The 26381-nt window shown below is 40.1% G+C and overlaps 2 protein-coding genes across 7 annotated transcripts in view; both read left to right on the plus strand.

Moving 5' to 3' along the window:
* Positions 1-1633: 1633 nt before the first annotated feature.
* On the plus strand, positions 1634-11473 carry LOC122995464 (histone acetyltransferase KAT5). Of its 2 annotated transcripts, XM_044370730.1 has the most exons (16): positions 1635-1741; positions 1823-1889; positions 3332-3400; positions 3539-3675; positions 3935-4003; positions 4092-4244; positions 4859-5032; positions 5124-5198; positions 7215-7277; positions 7593-7841; positions 7947-8036; positions 8130-8270; positions 8397-8490; positions 8590-8749; positions 8851-8932; positions 9565-11473. In XM_044370730.1, exons 1-16 carry the CDS (start codon positions 1712-1714, stop codon positions 9697-9699), a joined length of 1788 nt encoding a protein of 595 aa, XP_044226665.1. In that variant the 5' UTR covers positions 1635-1711; the 3' UTR covers positions 9700-11473. The 2 variants fall into 2 exon arrangements, with proteins under 2 accessions (XP_044226666.1, XP_044226665.1); XM_044370731.1 differs by lacking the exon at positions 4092-4244 and having other exon boundaries at positions 1634-1741.
* Positions 11474-15103: 3630 nt separating this feature from the next.
* zmp:0000001168 (signal-induced proliferation-associated protein 1) overlaps positions 15104-26381 on the plus strand; it is a 32461-nt gene continuing 21183 nt past the window's right edge. For all 5 annotated transcript variants that reach the window (XM_044370491.1, XM_044370497.1, XM_044370493.1 and 2 more), the window contains exon 1: positions 15104-15449. The gene's annotated coding sequence lies outside the window, so the exon portion shown is untranslated. The remainder of the gene's footprint in view (positions 15450-26381) is intronic.

Below are 26381 nucleotides of genomic sequence, written 5' to 3' on the forward strand. Positions count from 1 at the left end.
TATAAAGCTTGTTTATTTTTTCCCTTGAGTCTAGATTAAGTTGTAGACGAGAGGGACCCCTGCTGGAAAGAATATGATTGTTCCTCAAAAATATGTTGCACAGACAAGTATAGGACTATATCAGTATTTTTTGCATGTCCTATGTATTTATATATCACGCCATCTCTCTGTGGTACTGTGTATGAGCATGAATATGTGAAAACTCATTTAATCTAGACATTATATAGCTGGTGTCTGGTTTGGTCCATAATCTGTCACGGCCATATATGTTTTCTTTACTCATACCAGTGCTAATACATCCTGAATCCAGCTGTGAAAACATACACAATGAAGATACTGAATGATTGATGTTAATTATTTTGAGTTAGGCAACAAAACAGTAGTTACCTTGGGTAGGTTGGTGTGTGCGCTAGCTATTCTGGTTGTTTATGACTGCTGCATAGCAATCGAATGGACTTTATTTGGTTTATAGGGCTCTGCCTCAGCACCCTGAGACAGATTGATGCATTCATTCTCCAATCAAGTGGTGGTGTAGCCAATAAAGGTGCTGCACTTGGGTCACCTTAAATTCAGCAAACTGAGAACAGGGGGGCAGTTAGGCATGCAGTTAGAAGTTGATGCATGTACTCATAATATTGGAGTTACTGCAGGTAGCTATTGTTTCACAAGTGCTCTGTTCTCTAATGCGCTTCACTACTGGTTAGAAACCAGAGGTGATGTGATGTGTTCCTAGCTGGGCCTGAATACACAACAACATCCCAGGTCCAGCCCCTGACCGGACAGAAATGGTAGAGGACTGAGCAGGGGTTCACACTGTCTAAAACACATCAACCTGTGCTGAGTAGAAAAATGGAGGAAGAGGTACTATGTAGGCTACTAGATAGTACTATCACCGGAGCTGCATTAAGAGATAAATGAGCCACAGAGTTTAGATATGAGGATACAGGTGGATGATGACAGACAGCACAGCCTAATGTCCTCTACTGTCAAACCATCCAATCACTGCTTGCTGAGATACGAGGGCCCACATCAAGCCAATTGGGATTTAGAGAGTGCAACACTATAATACACTATAACACTATAATACCCACAGTACTTACAAATTATACATATTTATTTAGTTTAAAATACAAAATGTGCGATACATTTCACTCATTACTGTATATTTGAACAGGCTATATATACTGTACACAACCACCTACTGTATACAAAATTACATGTTTTTTCTTACGATTTAATATTTATCTAGCACTCCTTGCACTCTTCACGTCTTTGCACAATTTGAGTCCTGTTTACAGTTCACAGAAATGGTTTCACCTGTATATAGTCATTCCTTATGTATATTTCTGAAGAATATTGTGTTGTTATTTTGTATAAGCACACTGAGAGCCACTAAACTGGAGTCAAATTCCTTGTATGCATAAACATACTTGGCCAGTGAAGATTATTCTGATTGGGATTTAGGAATGAGTGGATGTTTTGTTAATGTTTTGAACAGTGGCGTTAACCAGACAGTTAACCTGGTGAAACATGGAGTAAAGACATGTTCAGGACTGTACTGAACAAGTTTTTAAAAAGGCTCCTGATCTTTTCCGGGTTCGTTTCCGGGTTCGTTTCCCGACTTCCGGTTCTCGGAGCTTCATCTTGCTGTTTGTGTCGTCTTTGGCGTGGACCGGCATTTTCCCACAACACCCTGCTCCTGCTCTCACAGATGACGAAAATGGCGGACAGCGCATCATCGGTAGGTCTCCAAAAAGATGTTATTTTTAATTTAGAGACATTGACTAGTTTCAGGATGTAAACTAACGCATGTTTTCGACAGGTCGAAATCGTGGAGGGCTGTCGCCTCCCGGTTCTTCGTAAAAATCAAGAACACGAGGACGAATGGCGTAAGTATTGTCCGGTTGTTTTTCCGATGCTAAGCTAGCTAATGCTAAGTGGCGAGCCTCAGCTGTTGTTAACAGACGCCTCGGCCTCCAGTTAAAACACTGTAAACAACAAAACAACACTCATAGGACACACCAAGCTGCATTGTGTTAACCAGTGTTGTTTTAATGCTCTTCAGACACAATGTTTTGACACTAACTAGCCAACTCGCAAAGACATTTTTATAAAAAATACATTTTATTGGGATAAACCAGGGGAAATCCATCTGACATCAGGTTGAGGTTTACGAATGTGAAACTGGATGTTTAAAGCTCAGCAGCTGTTTGGATGGAGACAGTGTGGCTCATTTTAATGGTCAAGTATGATAAAAAGTGGTGGTCGACCCTGTTTATTTTGACAGGTAAGACGTTTCTCTCAGTTTAAAAAAGTTATTGCTCAGCTTCACAGAAGTCATTATGACAGTACGTTACTACTACTATGACATCTCAGCAAAAATACACATTGTTGACATTTGTATCTTCACATCCAAATGGGTTTCGTGCAGTGGTTCTTAAACTTTTTGGATCAAGTCAGAATCAGAGTAATCTTTATCGGCCAAGTATGTTTATGCATATAAGGAATTTGACTCTGGTTTAGTGGCTCTCAGTGTGCTTACACAAGAAAACAAGACAACAATCATCAGAAATATACACAAGGAATGACTATACACAGGTGAAACCGTTTCTGTGAACTGTAAACAGGATACAAATAGTGCTAAGAAGTGAAGCTTGCAAGGAGTGATGAGATAAATATTGAATGGTGAGGAAAAATAGTGACACGTTACTTTATATGCACATAGTAGGTGGTTATGCACAGAATATACAGCCTGTTCAAATATACACTAATGAATGCAATGTATTGCACGTTTGGTGCGTTAGACTAAAATATATATATACGTGTATTGTATAAATCATCTATAGGTTCAGTGGGTATTATAGTGTTATTATTGTGACCCACTAAATCAAAGCAAAACAACTATTCTATATGTCTGAGAAATGAGAAGAGTGATGTCTCTTTGATTTTTTTTTCTCTTTTTTTTTAAATAGCTTTTAGACACCTTAGTTGATTTACCTACCCGGTCTCACAACAAAAATGGCAAAAAAAAAAAGAGAGAGAAATGTGTAGCTGATATTCAGCATGTATGTTTTTTGCCTGTAGTTTCTTTTTATCATCACACGTAGAGATGAAATGATACAATGATTAATCAGTTAATCAATCAAAAGGAATTTAATTGGTAATTTCATCAGAAATGCCAAACATTCATGGCTCTGGGCTCTCTCATGTGAGAATTTGCAATTTGGTGTTAAATCTGTAATATTTTATTGACTATCAATCATAATGATTTTGTTAATTTGAGTAAGATTTCAGTGCAAGTTTTAATTGGACTTTTCCGCTTTTCTTACAGCTTTGGCAGAAATTCTAAGTGTGAAGGAAGTGTCTTCGAGAAAGCTCTTCTATGTTCACTATATTGACTGTGAGTATGATTTGTGTCACTGCTTGTTTGTATTTCTTGGACATAACTGTTAAAGGCTCTTTGTAGGCTGAAATGTATTATACAGAAACATCACAGAAAACGTGTTCCTGTTTGTGTAAAATTTACTTGTGTTAAAAGTCAACAAGCGTCTGGATGAGTGGGTCACAGCGGACAGGCTGGACATGAAAAAGCTCCAGTTTCCTAAGAAAGAAGCTAAAACACCCACCAAGAATGGTCTTCCGGGCTCCCGTCCCAGTTCTCCAGAGAGAGAAGTGGTAAGTGTGTATATACTACACCACCAAATGTTTATCTCAGACACTCAAACAGTGACACAACATGCTCAGAGTTTTGTTTTGTTTTGTTTTTGTATTCATACTTATTTCGGATTCCAATGACTGCCATAGAAACTGTTAATGTTTAATGTTGTGTTAATCATGAAAGATATTAGTTAGACTGTATGCACAATGAATAACCTGAGGGTTAACATGAATGTCAGTTAACCCCCTTCCTTCTCTTCCTTTCTGTTCAATTCAGAGGAAGAGTCTAGATCTCAACGTACAATCTGCCACAGCTCCCTCCAGAGGCAAAACCCTCCCCACACCGGTACAACTTGAATTTACCCATTCTAGAGAGCCATGACTGAGACCTTGTTTACTCCTGGTGTTAACATGCGTCTTGTGTGTTCATGTAGCTATCAGGTCATGCTGAACTGCATGGAAATCCAGATATAAACAACCAAGATACAAAAAAGGAAGACGATCCAGTCGTGCAGATCACATCCAAATGTTTGACAGGTGTATGCTCTGGTCTTGTAAAGCCACATTTCCTCTTCAAATCTCTCAAGGTACCTGGCATGCTCTGTCTATGTTGTAATCTCTCATATAGTGCTGAAAATGGATTGTTCTATGATTCACACCATCTGCATCAAATTAAATGTTTTAAATCACAAATCACATGCACTGAAGACGCTTACTTCAATGGCACATCAGGGAATGAAAGTGAAAAGTTTTTGATGTATTCCAACTGGCATTTCAGGAGAGTAAAAACTTTGAATTATGTCTTACTCCTGATGACACATTTTTAGTTTTAAGAATAAACCCAATGCAGTTACAGTTGATCTGTGTCTGTCGCATTTTAATACCAGGTTTAAATCGGGTATAATTTGCAATGGACTAGTAAATATGCTTAATTCAGTATGCTGTGGTCATTAAACAGACACAGTCTCAGCTCATATCAGTGGACTAACTGCAGGTCTTACACCCATGATTTCAAATAGAACAGGAATACCCATCTTTTAGTCTTTACATTGGTTTGTATCTTACTAAATTGAGCACACACCTCTGGTCTAACTGGAATCAAAAAAATCTTGTTTGTAAACTAAAATTATCATTCAGTTAAATGTTTGGTTTGTCTGTGCTGATTTTAAGCCACATATGTAACACCATTTGTTCGCTGCAGAAGAGGAAAGTAGAGCCCGTTCCCTTGGCGACTCAGGTACCCCCGGCCACCCCCGTGCCCTCCCTGCCAAGTTCAGCTGAAGCCTCTCAGGCATCTGTTTTCCCTGCTGTCAGAGAGACCAACAACACCTTCAAGTCCCGCGAAGACCATGAGCAGCTCTCCTCCCTCACAACAGTAAAACAAATCTTCTGGGATTTTTAAACGTTTGAGTTGAAGGTTTTATTCATTAGTTAATTCATAACTCCTTATTTCTGTATAACACTAGAACGGCACTGCCCGACGACTCGTCCCCTCCCAGCCCGGGAGGAAGAGGAAAGCTAATTGTGGGGCCACAGATGAGGTATGTAAACTTGAATGTATTTAATCTTTTACAGTCCACAGTCAACTTATTATTTTCCTATTTCAAATTTATATCTTATGTGAGTCTCTGCATGTTTTCATTTTGTAGATACATGATTATATCCTCTTAATTTTGAGCACTGCAACTAAAAAATACACAGTTTAAAAATACACAATTTGAGATTCATTGTATTCTGATATACTTCTGCAAAACTTTATGAAACTGTATACGGGCTATATCTGTGGTGGTTTTTGCTTGTAATTTTGGTACAGATGAGGATATATAAACATAGTTTTGTGAGTAAGGTGACTTTAAACCTGCAGTGCGGAACTTTTACATATAAATGAATGTCTGTTACATTCAAGCCTTTTGCCAAACGAGGTCACACAATGCTGATTAAGCCTGTCACTGTCAGATACATTTCTCTGTATTTGTATTTCACAGTTTTTAATTTGATGTTGGGTTTGACATTCGTGCTCTGGCCAGATGAACGCATGCTGCACATGCTCAATGGGCAGAGCATATGCACCAGAGACTTCCGTTGTCTGAGCTGGCTAACTTTCGGTTAGCTCTCTGCTAACTTGAATGAGGATAAGATCATTTGATCGTGCAGCTTTTCTAGACTTTCCAAATGTTATCGGACCAAATGGATCAAATTCTGAAAGTGAAGCTCAAAACAATTTATCCACTATTTTACAGCTGCAACAGTAGCGATGGAGTAGGTTACAGCAGAGCCTATGACCTACGCATGTAGACAGTGTTTTTGTTATTACTCTCACTGCCAGAAGGGGGAGACAAAAGACCCGCATTCCAGCTTTAAGGTGAAGACTACCGTGCACCAAATTTAAATGATTTATTCACTCTGCCACAGAAACTACAAGTATATGAGTATGCTGACATAACTATGCTAATTATCACTTTTAGTTTGTTTATAAGTGTGTTTGCAGATTATGTTTGTCATGGTGTTTAAAGTCCCTGTTGTTTGCTGTTATTTGCTGCCAAACTTAACACACATTTTGTTAGGATCTTGCTTAAATTTCAGACTAACAGAAATTTACATGATAATTCATGACATACAGCAGCAGCCAGTATTAGGGACAAAATGTTGATTCTGCTTTCATACGTTTTCACCTATCATTCACTTTTGGAGTATCTATTTTTTTGTCTTGTGTGCTTCATTAAGTTGAGTTGGTTTATGTTGGTCTGCTATTTCCTTTTTGTTGTGCAAATTAATTGCTGCAACTGCACTAATCACTTTGAAAAGGAAGAGTATTTATATATATGTTGACATGAGTCATTTGAGTATTATGCCAAAAAGATCTATGACTAAATTATCATTGTATGGGGATCCTACAGTTGTTAAAGTGTTAACAATCTCTGACAAAATAATCTAAAATGTATGACCTTTGTTTTTGAGATGTTGGTGGAGTAACCCGGCAGAAGAACTGATTGTAACTTGGTTCGTTTTGATTAGATACACATGACGAGGCAGTTACTGTATACATACTGAAGAAAGATTGAATGTTTTTACTAAATGAGGCAGAAAAATGATCAAATTTAGCAAGTCAGACCTCCGCTGGGTTTCTGAGTTGTTTCTATTTATTCCTTCAGGCTACTCACATGAGCCGCTCAGCTATTGTATGGAGTTTAGAAAACTGCAGCAGCTGTCCTCCCACGTTCTTATATCACCTCTGATGAAAGAGGCCAATGGGTTCTTGAAATAAGTTAACAAAACAGTCTTTCAAACCTCCATGAAATAATTGGCCTAATATTTGTGTTTGCTCTTTTCCAAAATCTCTTTTAATTCTAGCATCGCTTATACCGATGATTGCCAGTATCGCTGGCCAGCTACTGATAAACCCACCCTGGAATGTACTAAAACGACAAATGTTACACTGAAGTTCAATATTGCTTTCAATCTGCCCCCTTTAATCAAACTGTTCAGCGTAAATACAAATCATTTTATTCCCCTCTTTAGTTTCCAAAAGCCCGTGTTTTTGTGTCTCTTTCTGCTAGATGATAAAGGTTTTGCAGTATAACAAGCCTCAAAGTGCCAGTGTCTTTCTACCACCACCAGAGGTCTGTTTTATTTCCTATTATTGCCAATTGATTGTGTGTTGCTGTCCAAATTCAGCTGTGCCTTAGTGGGTCCAATAGAACGGAGGTGTTGTTTACCTCAGACCCAAGTTTAGTCCTTCTGGTAACATGTACAACCACTGTGATTATACACATATACAGAAATCTAAATGTGTTAAACATTTTAAAACTACATTTGATCAAGCAGCTTTTTGTTTTAATAAAAAAATGTAAGTACTTGAAAATAACTGCAGCAGAAGTGCACTGAAACCAGAAAAAACGATGCTCATGTCTAACGTCCACATTGTTTGCCACCAGGATTCCCAGGACAGTTCGGATGGCATCCCGTCTGCACCCCGCATGACGGGCAGTCTGGTGTCCGACCGCAGCCATGACGACATCGTCACCCGAATGAAAAACATAGAGTGTATAGAGCTAGGACGTCACAGATTGAAGCCCTGGTACTTCTCACCGTACCCACAGGAACTCACCACACTGCCCATTCTCTACCTCTGCGAATTCTGCCTCAAGTACCTCAAAAGTCTCAAGTGTCTGCAGAGGCATTTGGTGAGAATCTCTTTGAAACATCATCAATATGTCACCATCTTAAGCCTTCAATCTATTGCTGCTCAGCTTGTTGCTAATTGCTCTCCCGTCTCTCGTCTCTGACAGACAAAATGTAATCTGAGACATCCTCCAGGCAACGAGATCTACCGCAAAGGAACCATCTCATTCTTTGAGATTGACGGCAGGAAAAACAAAGTTAGTGATTGTATTTATATCTGTCTCCTTTCAACATTGTGTACAACGTTTGTTATTCTTGTTTTTGATGTATGTCTGTTATATTTTTTACAGACTTATTCCCAGAACCTGTGTTTACTTGCTAAGTGTTTCCTGGACCACAAAACCTTGTATTACGACACAGACCCTTTCCTCTTCTATGTGATGACGGAGTACGACTCTAAAGGCTTCCACATAGTGGGCTACTTCTCCAAGGTACACAAATTATGCAAAGCATTTTAAATAACTGGTAGAGTGTGTTATGTGTAACAGCTTGGAAACAGTCTTCTATCTAATAAAAGGATTCCAAAATGAAATGTAACTTTTATTTTCTGTATATAGGAAAAAGAGTCGACTGAAGATTATAACGTAGCCTGCATCCTGACTTTGCCTCCGTACCAGCGGAGAGGATATGGCAAACTGCTCATTGAGTTCAGTAAGTGAAGATTTAAAAACGGTTCAGTAAATATCTGTGTATCTGAATTCTTCTTCATGTTCTGTGTTCACCTCACATGTGAAAATCATCATTTGTCAGGTTACGAGCTGTCCAAAGTCGAAGGGAAGACAGGCACACCTGAGAAGCCGCTTTCTGACCTCGGTCTTTTGTCCTATCGCTCCTACTGGTCCCAGACCATCTTGGAAATTCTTATGGACCTTAAACCCGACAATGGAGAGAGACCGCAGATCACCATCAAGTATGTGACTGTTTTGTCTCAACTTTTCATTTTAATGTTTGAATCATTTTAATGTTTGGTTCCCTTTTTCATTTGACTTTTTTTTTCTTTTCCACCTCCAGTGAGATCAGTGAGATCACAAGTGTAAAGAAAGAAGACGTCATTTCGACACTTCAGTACCTCAACCTAATCAACTATTACAAGGTGAGAGACCAACACTCCTCATCATCGTCATCCTTAACCCTGCCCTTTCTGATTGCACCTTCATGTGCAACATGGTGGTTTATCTCAACAAGTCAGCTGTTTAAATTGTGGTTAGACATCCCACTCTGCCTCACAATGCGGACTTTATTTACCACTGCACTTGGTGTAAAACAACACTAGGAGTCGGAGACAGAACAGTGACCCTCTACACCTTTGCCATTGGTCTTTACTCAAAGTTTCATTAAACTGTTGGCTTCTGAAAGGCCAAGACTGGATGCCAAAAAATGTCCCATCATCTGTTTTGACTCTTTAGGTCACATTAGGGAGTTAAACTGTTTCTAATAGTGGAGAGAGTTGCGATATCCAAAGCAGAAGATGCAGAAATTTGTCTAACAGGACTTAGTTGTTGGTTGTGTAAAAATGATGAAAGTTATAAAATTTTAAAATGGTAGATAAAATATTTTAAAAACTGATGAAATGAGCGATATTTGACACCAAGTCTGGACAGCTCATATATATTTCGTCCAGTTAGTGTCCACTTATTTTCCCCCAAAATGTAAAAAGGATGCTGTAGAAGCCATGAAAGGATTTTTTTTTCTAATATTTGACTTTGTCTTCCTTCTTGAATCTAGGGTCAATACATCTTGACTCTTTCAGAGGACATTGTGGACGGGCATGAAAGAGCGATGCAGAAGAGACACTTGCGCATAGATCCAAAATGCCTTCACTTCACACCTAAGGACTGGAGCAAGAGGGGCAAGTGGTAAAGCCGCAGCCTGGTTCACTGAACGCTCTCCCCAACGAACCTGAAGAAAACGGTGGATCAGATCAAGGTGTTCGTCAAGCGGTCTCACCGAGAGCATCGATACACAAACCTTTTTGAACGCGGGACGTCTCTTCAGATAAAAAAACAGTGAACATAAATTGTCACTTGAGATGCATATGCTTTTTATTGTGAATATTCATTATATATTGTGAACTTAAACAACGGTCAAACTTGGGGACAAAGACTGGTGAACAGTGACGCCGCCAAAAAATACAACACACCCTCTGCTGTGTAAAAGATCCTGTTTATGACTGAGACAGTGTGTTTTAAAGTGGGACATGGTGTTTGTGTAATAGTGTAAATGAAAGCCTTAAATGGCAAACATACTGGCCACCTCATGAAGGTGAGACAGTAAGGTTATTGATGATAATTTGATTTCTACAGTGAATCGCTTCATCTGTTGATGATGTCCACATAATGTAAAGCCCACAAAGTGGATTTCTTTTTCTTAAATGCAGCAATGAAAGATTTTTATTTTATTATTTTGGGCCAACACAAACATGTGTTTTGGTTTTTTTAATCTGCCTCATAAAGAAGTAGAGTTAAAATGTTGTCATCAATATTTATGTATCCCAAAGTTCTGTTTATCAATGTAGTTCAACAAATTTCCTTGTTTGACTCCAGAAACATCACTTCAGCTCCTCATACTGGTGATGTCAAGGAAACCTTAGTTGATGGGAAATGTCCTCATTAAACATTCAGACAACTAATATCTGAGCAGCACTCCAACATTTAGTTAGCACTTTTACCTTGAATAGTGATTTTATACAAAGTGTGCAGGCTTCAATACATTTTTCAAATGCCTCTGACTGCGTACAAACGTTTTTATTAAACAGAATGTGCATACAGGGAAAAAGTACAAGGAATTACAATTCAGATCTGTTTCGGGAGTAAGATACCTGCTCATTTAAATTCTCATCTCAACACACAGATGGTAATTTTCATTCTCTTTGAGTGCCTGAATCTTTGCCCTTTCTTCTCCAGTGGCTCAGCTAACAGAGAGAGCAGAACTGTACTGGTAGTTCCTGCTGTAGGCTTCCGGTTGTTTTCACTGTCAACTACGTAATTCAATATGACTCACTTGTAATAATAGATCCAAATTAAGAACCGCCAGAACAGTTTGGATTCATACAAAAATACAAAACTGGACATCCAGACCCGCAGTTAAAACGTTGCTTTTAAGAACCAACAGTCAATTCATCTTTTACAATAGCAGTCCCTCTTTTCATTTCACTATATTTAAATAGTAATAAATAGTATTTATGCTTGATCATGCTGGTAAACTTTTCTTTTTTTTCCTCAGATAATGTCCTGTCAGGATCATCTGTACACATTGTGCACTGAGACAAATCAACTCCCCGGTTAAACATATGTTCCCTGTAACTGTACATAACTGAACCTGATTGTAAAGAAAAAATGCTTTGAAGACAGAAGCCATGTTGAACTCTTAGAGTAATGTAAATTTTGTGTACAGTTGTCTTTAGTTCTTTTTTTTTTTCATAATGTAAACTAACTGCACAATATTAATAGGAACAGAAAAAAGAGTGATCTTACTTTCAATTTGTGTTTTATGTTTACATGTCGCAAAGGCCGTTGAATTTACTCTGTTGAAATGATTCAGTATATCTTTAAGTGAAACACAGTTGAGAGTATGATTTGAACGTTTGATATGAAACGCTTGTTGAATTGATAAAAAAATCTTAAAAACCTTGAAAGTGTCTTTCAATGTGAATATATTGCCTTTTCGTCCTCGCTATGCTGTGTGTTCTTTGACAGAGAGGCTTCAGAATCAGGTTAAACAAAGCTTAATGTGTTTTTTATATAATTAAAACATGGTAATTAATAGATGTGTAGGCTTTGTAAAAGTTAAATCCGTTTATAGGCTTTTAAAATAAATGAAAGAAGTCAGTGCAATACAATTAACATGCAATATGGACACCAGTCATGTATTATAATAACATGCTGTATAGTAGCCACCAGGGGGCAGCATCATGAGTCTCCACCCCCCTCTGTGTGCAAAATTGCATTACAAAAGTTCAAACCGCAGGCTAAAATTAGGCAAGAGAGAGGGTTGCCTGCTGAAAGGGAAATGTAATAGTGCAACCTGACCATTGTAATTGTATTACAGCTGGAGGGACTGAGTCAATTTGGACAACAAATGGGCACCTGGAGTGTATTAAATTTCTCTACCCATGTTACAGGTAGAACTATTAAACAACTGTAAAAATAACTGTAATAATATGATCCTAAAGTGAGCAAGTAGCCTAAAGTTATAGGTGCAACATAACTGTAGTTTTCCTTCATGACTGCTGCTGACACAGATAGGTTTGATAAGAGATGAACTGCGTTACACCATAAATCACATAAACTAGCTTTTATGTGAATCCGCCTGATGCTTTTTCCATTTCTGCAAGTCAGGTTTCAATCATCCCTCCACTGTGAGATTTAGTTGTGCTGCAGCTCTGGTGAAGCCTCTCCCAACATCACATCTCACCCATTTTCTTTCTACACCTGGCAGAGCCACACCAGTACCCATGAGGACAGAGAGGAATTTCACACTAATCTAATGTTAATATCCAAGCTGCAGCGTTCATCCTGGCCTCTGATACATTTCCTCCTCATCCTGATTCCTGCCTGGTGGCACATTCTGTAAGAGCTTTGGTATTTCTGTTTTCTATTTCTGGTATTAAGTGCTGTTAGTCTAAAAAAAAAAAACCTCACATAGAAAATATTATATGTACACTAGAGCTGCAACTATGAAAAATGGATTAATTATTTTAGTCACTTCTCAAGAAAAGAGCAAAACATTCTCTGTTACTAGTTTCTCTAATGTAAATCGCTGCTTTTCTTTGTCTTATAAGATACTATTCTGACACTAATGGTTTTGGACAGTTAGTTCATCGGCCAAAACAAACAATTTGAATGTGTCATCTTGGACTTTAGGGGAATTGTGATCAACAGTTTTCCCAATTTACTCCCATTTTATAAACATTTTATAACAATGAATCAAGCATGTTTATGACAATTATCGCTAGTTGCAGCTCTGATGTACACGGTTGTTGGGTTGTAGCCATTGCACATAATGCTTGCTTTAGATTGTCGGTAGCACTACATTAATATCTATCAGTTAGGAGCAAGAAATGTGAAGAAATGTGATCTATGGTATGAATCATTAATCATAATGAAAGAATAATAATCAAAGAGCAGAGAGCTTTAGTGCTGTATTTTACTTGGCTTGAATTTTAAGAAAGAACTCAGCTGACAGGCTGAGCAGAGCTCATTTTCTGTCATTGTTTCAAACCAAGTGTGTTATGTATTATGTATTTCATAGCTGCAACTGATCAGTCAATCTATAGAAAAATTAATCAGAAACTATATTCATGATCAAGTCACTTCTCAAGCAAAACCACCACCGTTCACTGTTTGCGGCATGTCAGCTATTAGGATGTGATGTTTGTGATTTATGATGGTAAACTGAGTAACTTTGGGTTCTGGACATTTGACTACATCTGACATTTTACAGATAAGCAAGCAATTAATCTTTGAGGATTATTTTCTTTAATCTGTAAAGAAAATAATCATTAGTTGCAGCCCTGTTAGTCTGTCATAGGAAGGATAAAACTTTATAGGGACAAGTATGTTTTTCTGCAAACTCTTAAAACAATCTTAGCAGTCTTGGTGGAACATCTCCACATGGTGTCAGTGTAGCACTGATTGTTGTGAGCTAATTCATACCCAAAATGACCTCTGGTGTGACTAATACTTTGAGCAGCTCAGAGGATTCAGACCATCACAAATCAAGCTCCAGCACTGAAAACTATACTGTATCAGTAAGTAAGAGAAGGGCAGATTGTATTAATGGTATCAGACTGGGGTGTAATCTTTAAAGACAGTTAGACCAGTCTGAAAGTTAAGATTATGAACATTTAGATTTTATTTTCACACAAGCACATACGTATGCATGAACTCTGTCTCACTTGGGTTTAATACTGTATGTGAGGTCATGAAAATTAGACATTTGTATTGTGTAATTTTTCTTTTTGCAGATTAAAACAATGCTGAACACTGGAAGAAGCAAAAGATTCCCACAGCAGCTACAAAAAAAAAACGCCTCCTGACCTCTGATGAACACACACTGAGGTATGTTGTTTGTTTTTTTGGAGGGGGGGAAAAAACTGTTTAACTACTATCAACTTGTGCCTCTGTTTTTTATTTTTCTTATCTGTTCAGGACACACACCACCAGCAGCGCAGGCTCCTTCTCCTCCCCGCCCCCAACCCCCCACACTGCTCTGAGCTTGACCAGAGTCACTGACCTGGTAACACACACACAGCCATATGGTACGGCCTGCACGAGACTCCATACAGTAATTAGGGGGATGGTGGTGCCGCATACTCGCCTCTGCTGATTCTCCTCCTCTTCTCCTGAACATCATGAAATGTTTTTTATCCAAACTCACAGGTGTGTGTTTTTAGAAGGTGCGGTGGCTGGCGGGGAAGCAAAAAGCCATCTGCAGTATGTCGGTGCACTCACTCCTGCGCTGTCATTGTTCTCAAGCAGGTTGATTGTTTGTTATGGTCTACACTGTTTGGGGAGTACACAGAGGTCTCTACAAATAAACAAACTGTCACACACACATAAACAAACACACACACACTGCCGTTTTCACCTTTGCCCCCGAGTGGGCTTTTGAGCCTTTATCTCTCTCGTGCAGAAATGTCAGTTTAGGCACAAAGCAAACGAGACTTGAAACCAGGCTGCAAAATTAACTTTTTGTCCACTGGCCAAATGGCTAGTGAGTGTTTTAGTGAATTTTACCAGCCACTCAATAGATTACGGTTGTTTTTTCTGGCTGGTGAGTGAAGCAAATCTACCAGCCAACATATTTTACCAGCATTTGGCTGGTGGCTGGTGCTAATTTGTGCCCTGCTTGAAATGAATGTGTTCATTAGTCTGAATAAAATAGAGACCAGGAAAAACCTTTGCTAATTGTAGGAGCTGACTGCCTTACTAACATTTAATCAGCATCTACATTTCTGGTTATGCACAACATGATATTACACTTTAAATGAGCATTCTTGAGCCCTTATTTCAGCCATTTTTTAAAAAAAAAAAAATTCGCAGTCTTGCCGGTGAGACAATGAAGCATTTTTGAACTTCAGTTTAAGACACAGAGAGCTCTCCTGTTGGCCACTGCTGTCCGCTGCCTCAACCTCTCTCTGACAAGGAGATGAGGAGGGGGGAGGAGAGAACGGCTGGGTAGAGCCGTGTGTGTGTGTGTGTGTGTGTGTGTGTGTGTGTGTGTGAGAGAGAGAGAGAGAGAGAGAGAGAGAGAGAGGGTTGGCTCTAGTGTGATGTGAATGGAATCAACGCGAGAGGGAGAAAGAGGGAGGAGGACAGCACAAATCAACCTGCCTCTTGACTTAACAACAGAATAGAGGAGCCGGTAGACACAAGAGATCAGGGAAGTGTGTGCTCTGTGTGTGTGTGTGTGCGTGTGTGTGTTGTGTTTCTTTTATTTTTGGACAGAGGAAGAGAACTGCAGACAGGAGGAACTGAAGGAGGAGAAGAAGGAGCCTAACCGTGGAGATAGATAGCAGAAAAATGCTGTCATGGGGAGAGAAGGGGAGGGAGTCGGCAGAGAGGAACAGGATGAAACAAGGCAGGGTCGAACGGAGCTGAAATGTGGAGGTAAGCCTTTTCTTTCTGTGTTGAGAATTACGGAGAATACACATTCCAGCCTCACCGGGTCCTCTTTCTGATGATAATGGATTCAGATAGATGGATCTGCACACCGTGTATGCCACATACCTCTGTACAGGCATGCATATGCCCCTTAAGCTCACACAATCCAATCAGAGACAATGTATGAAAACGACAGAGGATATGTAATAATGGCTTTGCATGATCATATCACCCTCCAGCATGTCCTCCCTCTGCCTCTCTGCTCATTGTGTTGCTGTCAGCTCTTTAAAAATGCATTTTATTGGGGCGTCCAAGTGGCTCAGAGAGCTAAGGTGCCATTTACACGCGACATTGTGGGGTTTGAATCCAGCTTGCAACCTTTGTCGCATTTCATCCCCGGCCTCCTCCTCCTCCTCCTCCTCCTCCTTCTTCTAACCCCCCCCCACCACCACCACCTCCTCCCTTCTCCCGACACTAACCCCCCATCTTTCCTGTCTCTCTCCATTGTGCGCTCTCCAACGAGGCAGAATTGTCTTAAAAACAGTGTTATGACATTGTCAAGAAGCCACTGCAAAACCTCGCCGTAGAGCGGCTGCAGGACAAGGTGGAGGGAGGGATGGATGGATGGAGGGGGTACTGAGAGAATGAGAGAGAGAGACAGAGAGAAAGGGATGAGCTAAAGATGCAGGAACAAAAAGAAGAGCAGAATTTATTTCAAATGTATATTTTCAAAGACAAAAAAAAAAAAAAAAAGAAAAGCCACCATCTTTAGTCTGCGGTGCACGGAGATAAAGAGGATTGTAATACGCCTGCATGTGATGTGCACAGACAATGATGGAATGGAGAGCCACAACCGGATTTGGGGTGTTGTTTTCAAGGTGGCAGAGAAAATGAGGGATGCGGGAGTCAGGCCCCCCCCCATCCCCACCTCCTCCCTCCCCTCCTCACCCTCCTCACCACCCCCTGCACTCTCTTAATTTTGGATGGGGCTGTGTGTTTACGAGGCGTTGGGGTTTCAGGGATGCTGAAGGGAAAGAAAGGCAGGGATGGAGGGCTGGCGGGTAAAAGAGACACGCAGCAGCAGCTTACATAAGCCAGTGCACTCAAAGGACAGGCCTTTTAATTTACATTGAGCCGCATGCAGTGTGGTGGCCACTGTGGTTGATGTTTTAAACCATCAAAGGCATTTTGAACTGGCATGATGGAAGGACTCTCTGCAGGAAGGAAGGATGTGTGATTGGTAGAAATATGAATGTGACCTGATGGCATTGTGTTTGTGTTCCTGGCTAGACTGGCAGGAGGGTGTGATGTTGTTCGTCAGGGTCAACTTTGTGTGTGTGTGTGTGTGTGTGTGTCTGAAAATCCACCTTGTTTTTCTCTACCTCCTGTCGTTTTTTATGGGAAATGCAGCCCGTTCATCCAACTCTGTCGACTTGTCCACTGCACTACATATATAATGTATATAAAATAGTACAGTTCTCACTCAGTGGCCGTGTTTAAGTGGTATAACTAGCAGTTGTAAACACTGGTAGTTCCTTAATTGACAATACTTGTGTATTATTTGATTGATAGAGAGATATTTTAGAATTTAATTTAATTTAAGAGCCTACTAGTACCAGAATAACTGCAGCCATTGTGAAGCACTGTGCTTCATAATTTACTTTCTATCTCCATCAATATTTAATGATAGATTTAGATTTTATATCGCTTTAGTGTTGGCACTTTTTCCTTAAGACATGTTTTCTAAGTCAATTTGATGGAAATCCACTCTATTGGCAAAGTAGTTTAGCAATTAGTGCCTGTTGGTTTTCATTATTTTCTATAATCAAATCACCTCAAACAATTACATGTCTGCCTGCTATTACCAGTGAGGTGCAGCTTTGTAATGTGAATGATAGATGAGTGTAGATAAAGTATTTCATTATGATACTGAGGAAAGAGAGATGTGTGGATCTGTGTCCGGGATATGAGCACATTTCGGTGTCTGATCTGGGCCGGACACACTTGACACACTCGACACACTCGACACTTGACATCCAGTTTGTACCATTGTACTGGAACTCAGTCAGCAGCAGTTTAACTGTTGATGACAGAGTTATTTGACATATTTAATATGTTAAACTCCATCTCCAAAAAGATCCCTGTACACTGAAACTAAAGGTTGACGTTGTCCACGCTCAGAAAAAAAGTCTAGTGCCGAAAGAACGGGATTCAGCATAATGGTTCTGTTTCAGAGTAGATTTTTTTAAGGCAATAACCTACAAAAGTCTTTTCCTATGGGAGGCTTCTGCAGGACATGTGGGACAATCACAGCTTGCATAGGAAGGGAGCAGAGGTGGAGGACACTCTTGAATCGATCGACCCACTTTTATTTTCTTCACCGAACAAGAACCAGGAGAGCTTGACTATATACATGCGTGTGTCATGTCGTAGATTCAGACTGTCACATGTCTCAGCGTCTTTCTCTCCACTGTCAGTTCTTGTCTAGCAGAGAGATAATGCCATGAAGATAATCCTAAATGCTCAATCAGTGACTGTTTATGCCAGCGGTAACCTCTAACATGAGAAGTCATCATCATTGTGAAACCAAATCAATAAAAGATAGAAGGAATAATAGAAGAGGGAGGAATGCTGTCGTTGTTTGCCCTTTTGTAAATGCAGGTGTGAAGGAGTGAATAACCTCTGTGTGCTTTACGCTGAATAATGATAATGATGTTTTTTTTTACCAGCATCACACAGATGTGCAGTAAAACTGAGTCACTGTGAGGGGCGGTAGATCTAGGATAATGTATTCTGAAGTTGTTTGTCAGGATTTAAACTTTGGCTCATGTTATTTGACCCATTTTTTGCAAAATAATACAATGACTCCTAAAATGACTCATCTTTCACAAAGAAACAGTCATTAATCAGCAGTCTTCAGTTAGCAGATTGTACAGATGTGACAATAAAAGGAAATTTAAGGCTATAAAAAAGTGATTTCTGAGGGTATTTTTAGTTTGTGCTGCTTGATACAAGATGGTCCCTGCATGTGAACAAAAAGCTATGAGCAATATGAACATTTTGACCTGTTTGTGCGCTCAGTTGTTCACGTGTCGTGAGGTTACCAGGCAGATTTTGTTTTTGTCTGAGTCAGCATCACATCATTCCTCTCATTTGGAGCCATTTTGCATGGCTACACCCAGCAGGCTCCCTGTGGGGGCTCAGCAAGGAAGGCAGTTGGACAGGCGGAGCCTTCCCTTCGTCGGATGGCAGGATGCCGGCAGCGTAAGCCACTGGGTGGATCCTCTTAGCTTGTGCTCTCTGTTGTCACCTGTCCCCTGCAGCCACTGGTCTTAATGGAAGATCAGGCATCATTAGTTTTGTTCGAGGCCGTTGCCCTTCTGTGGCTGCGTAGTAGTAATTTGCGATATTAAGAAAGAACATAAAAGATGTAAGAATGAGTCATTCAGTGAGTTGGACAGAGCAGGACTGCACAGTGGAGATAAATTAGTATGACAAATATTCAGTGAGATTTTTATCATTTGGTGAGTCAATTCTCAATAGCTGTTGTCTTTTTGAAATGTAGCATTTTAAGACTTTCAAAATGTCCCTGAATGATTTTGCAACACACACTTTCTGCACAAAACGATTTTGTTAGATTCTCAAAAATGACACAGGGGAATAATTCTCTTTAATATCCTCTTCAAAACAAAATCCATCGGCTGTTGAAGTATGAAGTCAGAGATGAAGAGAGAAATGGGTCCTGCAAGTACAAAGAACATAATCATTATTGGTAAAAGATGAGTTTGAGGCCTATTTTAAATAAATGATGTTATTAGAGTTTTGCTAGTCATTCGATGCTCTATGTAGAGCTAAAGAGAGAATAAGAAATGGAGCCAGGTACTTTCAACAACAAAACCTTGATGTAATAGTCCTAAAATATGTGGAAGCTGCTGTTTTTATCCTATATACAATCCCTATAAACATGTAGCCTACTGCGTTCACATGTTGAGAAATGCCCTTCAGAAATACACTGAAACTTATTGTCCTTAATCACAATGTCCCTCTCAATTATGTCATACATACATTATAAACCATTAAGTGGTGCAGCGGCTCCTTCTCATTGTTCACGTTGCTATTACAGGAGAAGTGCACTCAGGGGTATTCAGAGCCACTGAAAGCAGATCGGGGCCAACTATTCACGCTCGCACCACGTCACTTCATCGCCAAGCTTTGGTAGATACAGATCAAAAAAGGCGGACAAGAAGCCTAATGGAAAATATTCTATTCTCAGGCTCATGCATGACAAATTAAAGATTATCAGCATATTGTTATTTACCACCAAAGGACCTTTTTGGTCTGTATGAGGAGGAAGTTGCAACCTCAGTTGTTTCATTTGCGTGGTTAAAGGCATTGACAATCAAGAAGTGAGAGGAGAGAGCAGATACCTCTCAGTGCTGGGTTGTCTGTCTGCTCTCACAGGGCAAAACAGAAACCTCACACAGGAAACTGAAAGATGTGACCATGGTGGTGTATTACGGAAGAGAGGAGAGGAGTGTTTTCCTTTGAAATGAAGTCCTGCCACACTTCCCTTATTCTTGCTCATTTTTAATAATGTGACACAAATATGTGCCTTGAAGTCATAGCCTTTATGTGTCAATTTAATACCTTAGTGGGAAAAAATTAGCAGCAGGAATAATATTGGCTGCAGGCATGCACTGATAAACTTTGCAATTGAGCAAGGTGCTGTAATGGCTCAGTGAATTATTCCATGGAAGCATTAGTCCACACTAGTAATTCACGTGGAAGTCTGCATGTTTTCATTCACAAGTCCAAATCCGCAGAGGCATAGAACCTTCTTGATGATGATAGCCTAGATGTACGAGAGCATCACAGCAAAGCTACAGTAAATCGGCTGCTATCTGCATCACTGTAGTTAGCATAATGGTGCATGAGCTGCTTGTTTTTATGTAGGTCAGAAGGTGCAGAGCCGCCGGTGTAAATGACACGAGGCCAACAAGCAGAGGAGAGGCTGTAAGCTGCAGCAAGTGCTCGCCTGCAATGTGCCAATTTACAGTGACCCCCCCCCCAATAAAACAGTATCTTAGTAGGATATTTTTTTCACATTTTAATCCTTATGATTATTTGTGATTAGCTACACTAGCTCCCAGGTAAAGGTGTAGGTTTTCATGCAAACGCGAGACTCTTAGAGGTACTATTTGCAGTGGTTCCTTCACTACACAACTGCTGCCATCCTCTTCAATTTGTGTTTGGGCTTTGATATTAATGTCAGAGGTGTGTGAACTAGCAGAAAAGCAGAAAGGATCGCTGTACCGATGCCTGCACCATGAAAGTAAACAAGAGACTAGTCAATTTCACCAAATAATGATAGCAATTTGTGTCCACTAAGATCATAATGGACACAGACGGAGCCGGTGTAGCTTGTAAGTTTGATGGCAACAATTTAGAAGTGGCCTTTACCCGCAAGTCATAAACAACACTTATTGAGTGTAACTGAAGACAGCTTTCTTCAGGAGATTTGCTCCCACAAATAAAGATTTTCAGCTGAGAAATGGGGATGAGCATAGGTACTGTTGCAGCCATTTCATGGGCACTCAGCTTCATTTCATTGTACAATAGGGACAGTGAGGAAGCGAGGGAGGTCAGCATCTCTTCCTCTGAAAAGTGCACAAGGTAGGCTAACAGTTCAGATTGCTATTACAGTTTTTCTCATATGCTTTGGTATATTTCTTGAAAGATTTTTAAAGCTCTCAGCACTGAAGATGCATTTCCCAAAACAGCTCATACATGAAGCAAAACATTCTAGTTAACCCACAGAAGGCTATAACTCACCCAAAACCTTTAATTCATGTTTCAAAATGAAGTTACCGTGTCAATGATTAAGTTGCCACCGAAATGACATATTCCTTTGACATTGTGTAAAACCAAGGTGGTCAAAATGTTTAGATGTTTTGTCAGAATGACAGTGGACCCTGAGGAAGTGTGTTCCTCATCTCCTAATTTCCAAACAGTGTGGTCCATCATGTTTTCACTGAAGCTGAATGCCTGCTGTACCAGACCAGATCTTTCTGAAGCGAACTGACTGCTGTTGTGTATCGAAGTGAAAACTCTGCAGGTATTCCACTTTGTAAAGCAAAAGAGCGCTTAGATTTGAATGTAATGTGAGGAAAAACAACACAGTACAATACAATAAACAGAAAAATAACTAAAAATTAAAACAAAACATGCCTACTATATGCAGCAGTATAGTAACAAAATAAAGTTACAGTGCTGGGAATCACAGTCTCCTGTCTGTTTGGTTACAGATTCTCATTGACTTCACACCTTATGCTCTCACTTGCAATGCAACAGAGGAAGAATTGTCTTGTATGCCACAACCATCTCTGCACGCTTCTGTTGTTTTATCATCATATGCAGCATTCGGTGCAGCAAGTAAAGACCACAAGATTTGGTGGTCGATGATTATATGCTTCACTCTTTCACTTTACACCTCTGTTGCCCCCGTCCAATGTTCATCTGAGCAGTTTCCTCCATGTTCACAAGTTCTAGTAACTCTGTTGCCCTTAAGCTCTATAAATATGTTTTACAATACGTATACTCATGACTTACAGCTGTAAACTTACTGGATGGCACGTGCCAATCGGTTGATCTAAGATGTGAGAAACTCCCCGTTCATAAGTGAAGTTCGAGTTTCACCTGACAACAAATTTATCAGTTTAGCAGATTTTACGACCATTCCATATCAATGCAATTCATTAAACATGGGCTCAGCACATTTTGACAATTACACGGACTATTCTGCATGTGATGATTTATACAATGAAAAAATTGTAACATATTTTTGAGAGTAAAACTATTCAACTGAGAAGAAACATAATCTATTTTGTTCACAAAAACATATACAACCAATAATTGTTCAAATTTGTAGACAACTGTACTTAGTCATTTGCCTAAATGTGCGACAACATTTGCAAATGATAACAAAGAAATGCTCTTTCTTTTGTGCACAAATACAAAATGTTGTAAAGAAATCTCACATATTGTTTTGACCACTTCAACTGCCATTTGAGAATTGAGCCAAAGCACCTGAGAAAAACTGTAAAGCAATATCGGGCAATCTCTTTTCCTCTGCCTCAGAGCTGGTTGCACGGATGACAGAGGAGTAACAGTGAACCGTTGAGCTCAACATAATAGATACAGTCATGAAGTTGAGGGTCAGTTCCTTTCCTTGTTGAACACGCCCACACATGCAGAACACACACACACACACACACACACAAAACCGTCACAGAAGGACAGCTGCTCTTCCTGTCAATGTAGTGGACAGTGTGCTGCATCAATAAGGCTTGCACACTATTTTATAGAGTCAGCAGAGACATACAAAGACAAGTACTCAAACTTTCTCACATTTAGGCCTGAAACCTCTCAGCCCATCCCCTCACACACACACACACACACACATACACACACATAGTCTGTCACAAGGTGTATTTTCAGATACACAGGAAGTGGCAGTGCTCTGCCAGCACACAGTGTTGATGTCATGGCAAATAACATATCAAACAATAGCGTTAGGTACTTTCTTTTGCTGTCGCAGAGCAGCACGTAGGTTACAGTAGAAACAATAGTGTTTGGAAATGTAATCGAGAGAGTATTAGTGTAAGGTCGTACTATTTATTGCAAGAGGAAGTAAGGTTTTAATATAGACGATTCTATAGAAGGAGCTTTTCTGAGCTTACTTCCTCTTTGTATACTGAAGGGGGAGGTTCACTGATTATGTATTGTGATGTATGCGTCTTGAGTAAGAAATAAAAACAATGTCCACATTCTCTGATTTGTGAAGCATTTGGGTTTCTACCGTCACAGTGTCTGACTTGTTTTCTGAGTAAACCATGTCAAAAACATCCCAAAAAGAACTGAAACTGGACCAGACATTGCTGAAATCACACTCTGGATGACCTCAGCCACACTGGTTTACTGTAAGACATGAGACACACATGCACAAAGAAGTCAAACACAGACTTGGTTATAAATCATGACAAATTAGTTCACCAAAGCTGTGTCTGTGTGTGCATCCCCAACAGCACAAGACTGGACAAGGGAGCAACCCAGTAGCAATGAATAATTAACAACTTGGTGACCCTCGCCCGCTTTCACCCGGCCTCATTAATAATTTATAAGGCTGAGGACTTATTTTCAATTTTTGAAGGACACATGTAAGGGAGGGTAGCTCTTCTTGAAATTAAAGGTATTTTATTGTGTGGAGGGAGGCTTGACCTCCACATACAACCGTAACAACAGGGCTGATGCAGACAAGGACAGCATTTTACTGACTCATGAATTGAATCATCAAGTCACTGAATCATGCCTCTTCTTTGACATTGAAAAAGTAAATATCAGTGACATTTTTTTCGGATAAAGTAAAAATGTGTTTGGAGGGGAAAACATGCTCTCATAGTGTCCTTGAAAAATCCAGTTTGCATCAGCATGCTGTCACCATAAATGACAAGAGAAACATAAAATAGGGCAGGTGTAGTGATCGCTTTAAATTCTCCATGTTGTGATGCCGCAGTCATCCTAGTCAACAACTTCTGTAACTGTTCCTCTGTTATCTGTCTGCATCACCTTGAAGTGTTGTGAGCAAGTGTTCAAAAAGCATCACTCTGTTAGAGATGATACATGTGTAACATTTAAGGCAGAAAATGTGTGGAGAGTCGCTCGCACAGCAGGGACATGAACGATTACCAGTGACAGGATCAAACTGTGAGTTACGGTCATATGTTTTGGGAAGAACGCCTGCCTGCTGCAAAATATTGCTCACAATTATGGCTTGTATTTCTAAGATTCTTCAAAAATACTGCTCTTTTCTTCCTGCCACCTTGACAGTCATCCTCTTTTTTTTTTTTTTTTAAAGTCAGTCTATTGAGGACAGGTGCCAGTGATGCAGGATAATATTTCTTTAGGGAGCAATAACTTAGACTGACATTTGAAAACTGTTTGAATGGAAAAAGAGAGATACAACACATTACAAAAAAAGAGAGTGCTGCAGTACCATCCACTTACCAGCCTCTGGACTTGGCCCAGTTCACCGTCCGCAGTGTGGTGAGTGGGGGGAGGGCAAGTGTTGTGCATGAGAATTAACTAATTTTCTTTCTCAGTTCGGTGTCACACATCGGGCAGCAAAGCGGGGATGCAACCTGATCTTGAATGTAACAGGGTTGCGTGGGATCAATAATGACAGTGAGTCTGAGCCTGGCTTTAAATTTCCCCAAATCAATCACTATTAGGGAGTTGATTTAGACCTTGTGGTTTAGAATTGGCGAGGCAGCTTTTAACTAAAAGGATAGACAGTGACACTACTGACAGCTGACCTCCACACTGAGGCTGGACGTTTAAAAGGATTTCTAAGCCAAAAGAAATATTCACTTCTCCATCTTTATGTGTTATTTCGTCTCACATGTCAAAACCAGATGACAACATGGGAGTCTGGCACTATGAAAGACTGCTTGCCTCATATGTGCAGGCGGGCAGAGTATTTCGTAACTTTAGCCTTCAATTTTGACAGAAAAACAACAAGCACGACAATAAGTTGCAAGTATAAACAGTCACTGCAAAGGCTTTTTCTAAACTTGATGTGATGGAGTTGATAAGGCCGCAGTCACTGATCACATCTAATTGCTGCTAAGCTGTTAAGCCGATTTTCATGGCTTCACCTGAAGGGAAAACAGATCAGATCTCAGTCGTTTATATCAGATCTTCCTTTTTTTTCCGCCATTAAATACTTCAAACGACTGCACCGTCAGCATTAAGTGCGCTGAATGTCGAGGTTAGAAAAGCTGCTCATTCATACCGCAGTGTCGCAGTCAGGCTGTCATAGGTGTGGAAGTGTTGAGTAGAAATGATGACGTCGATACCCATCCTCTCAGAGTTCAGAAGTCAGTCATCTCTTCCTGTTTCTCAGGACGCAGACTTTGCACGAGCGAGTGCAAAGTATGTCAGGCGGCCATGACTTCCCCAAAATGGTGTGTGCTTAGTATGACTCTCCTCTGACTTCAGATAGTGTCCTCACATCGTTCTCCGGAGACCCATTAACTTTGTCCCGGATTTAACATGGAAGTGGACGTCATTAACTGTTGTCAGTGAAACCAAACATCTACCCTGGGTAGTCATGGCCCTTCAAACCGAATCTGGTGCAAAGGAAGAGATATAATCCTCAGCACCACAGAATAATTTCAGATTTCTCTTTGTGATTTGAGGGTTTCACACAGGAACAAACTCCTGATGGACACAGGAGCTTAGCACACACAGAAATTGATTTTTTTCAGCACTAAAATAAGTCTAGTTTATCTAGAACATGTGAGGACAATACTGAGGTTATTACTGTCCACTGGACTTTTAAGCTCTGAGACGCAGGATTAAACACTGCTTTGTACATGCATTATTGAGTTTCTCGGGGACTGAGAGTGGCTCTGGTACCATAAGGAGATCTGTGGAGGGCAGCAGCCTCCCAGTGGTCTTAGTGAATGCTCCAAATCTTTCAAAAAAAAATCCTGGAGAGCATCGGCTACATGTCTGGGTCATCCCTCCCCTGGAATGATCCTGTGGCAGAAGAGAGAAACAAAGAAGTTGCTTTATGCTGTTCATTACATGAACTGATGCAACGCTTCAATAGCTCTGCACGGGCTACTCAGCTGTTTCTATGAAGTAGTCTGACCATATGAGTATATGTCAAAGTTATGATCCTCGCTGTGGTGAATCAGCTTCAAGGCAGGAGAATATCGCACAACAGTCAAATCAAAGTCTGTGCTGTTCCTCCTCAAAGCCATTTAATACAAAGTGTTCAACGTGGTTCCAGTGGGGGTCAAGTTCCTGTTGATGTGGTGTTAGATTTGTGGCTCAGAGGACACAAGGGGTCACACACTCTTCCCATCAACTCCT

Source organism: Thunnus albacares, chromosome 13, assembly GCF_914725855.1.
Source record: "Thunnus albacares chromosome 13, fThuAlb1.1, whole genome shotgun sequence".
NCBI classification, from domain to species: domain Eukaryota; kingdom Metazoa; phylum Chordata; class Actinopteri; order Scombriformes; family Scombridae; genus Thunnus; species Thunnus albacares.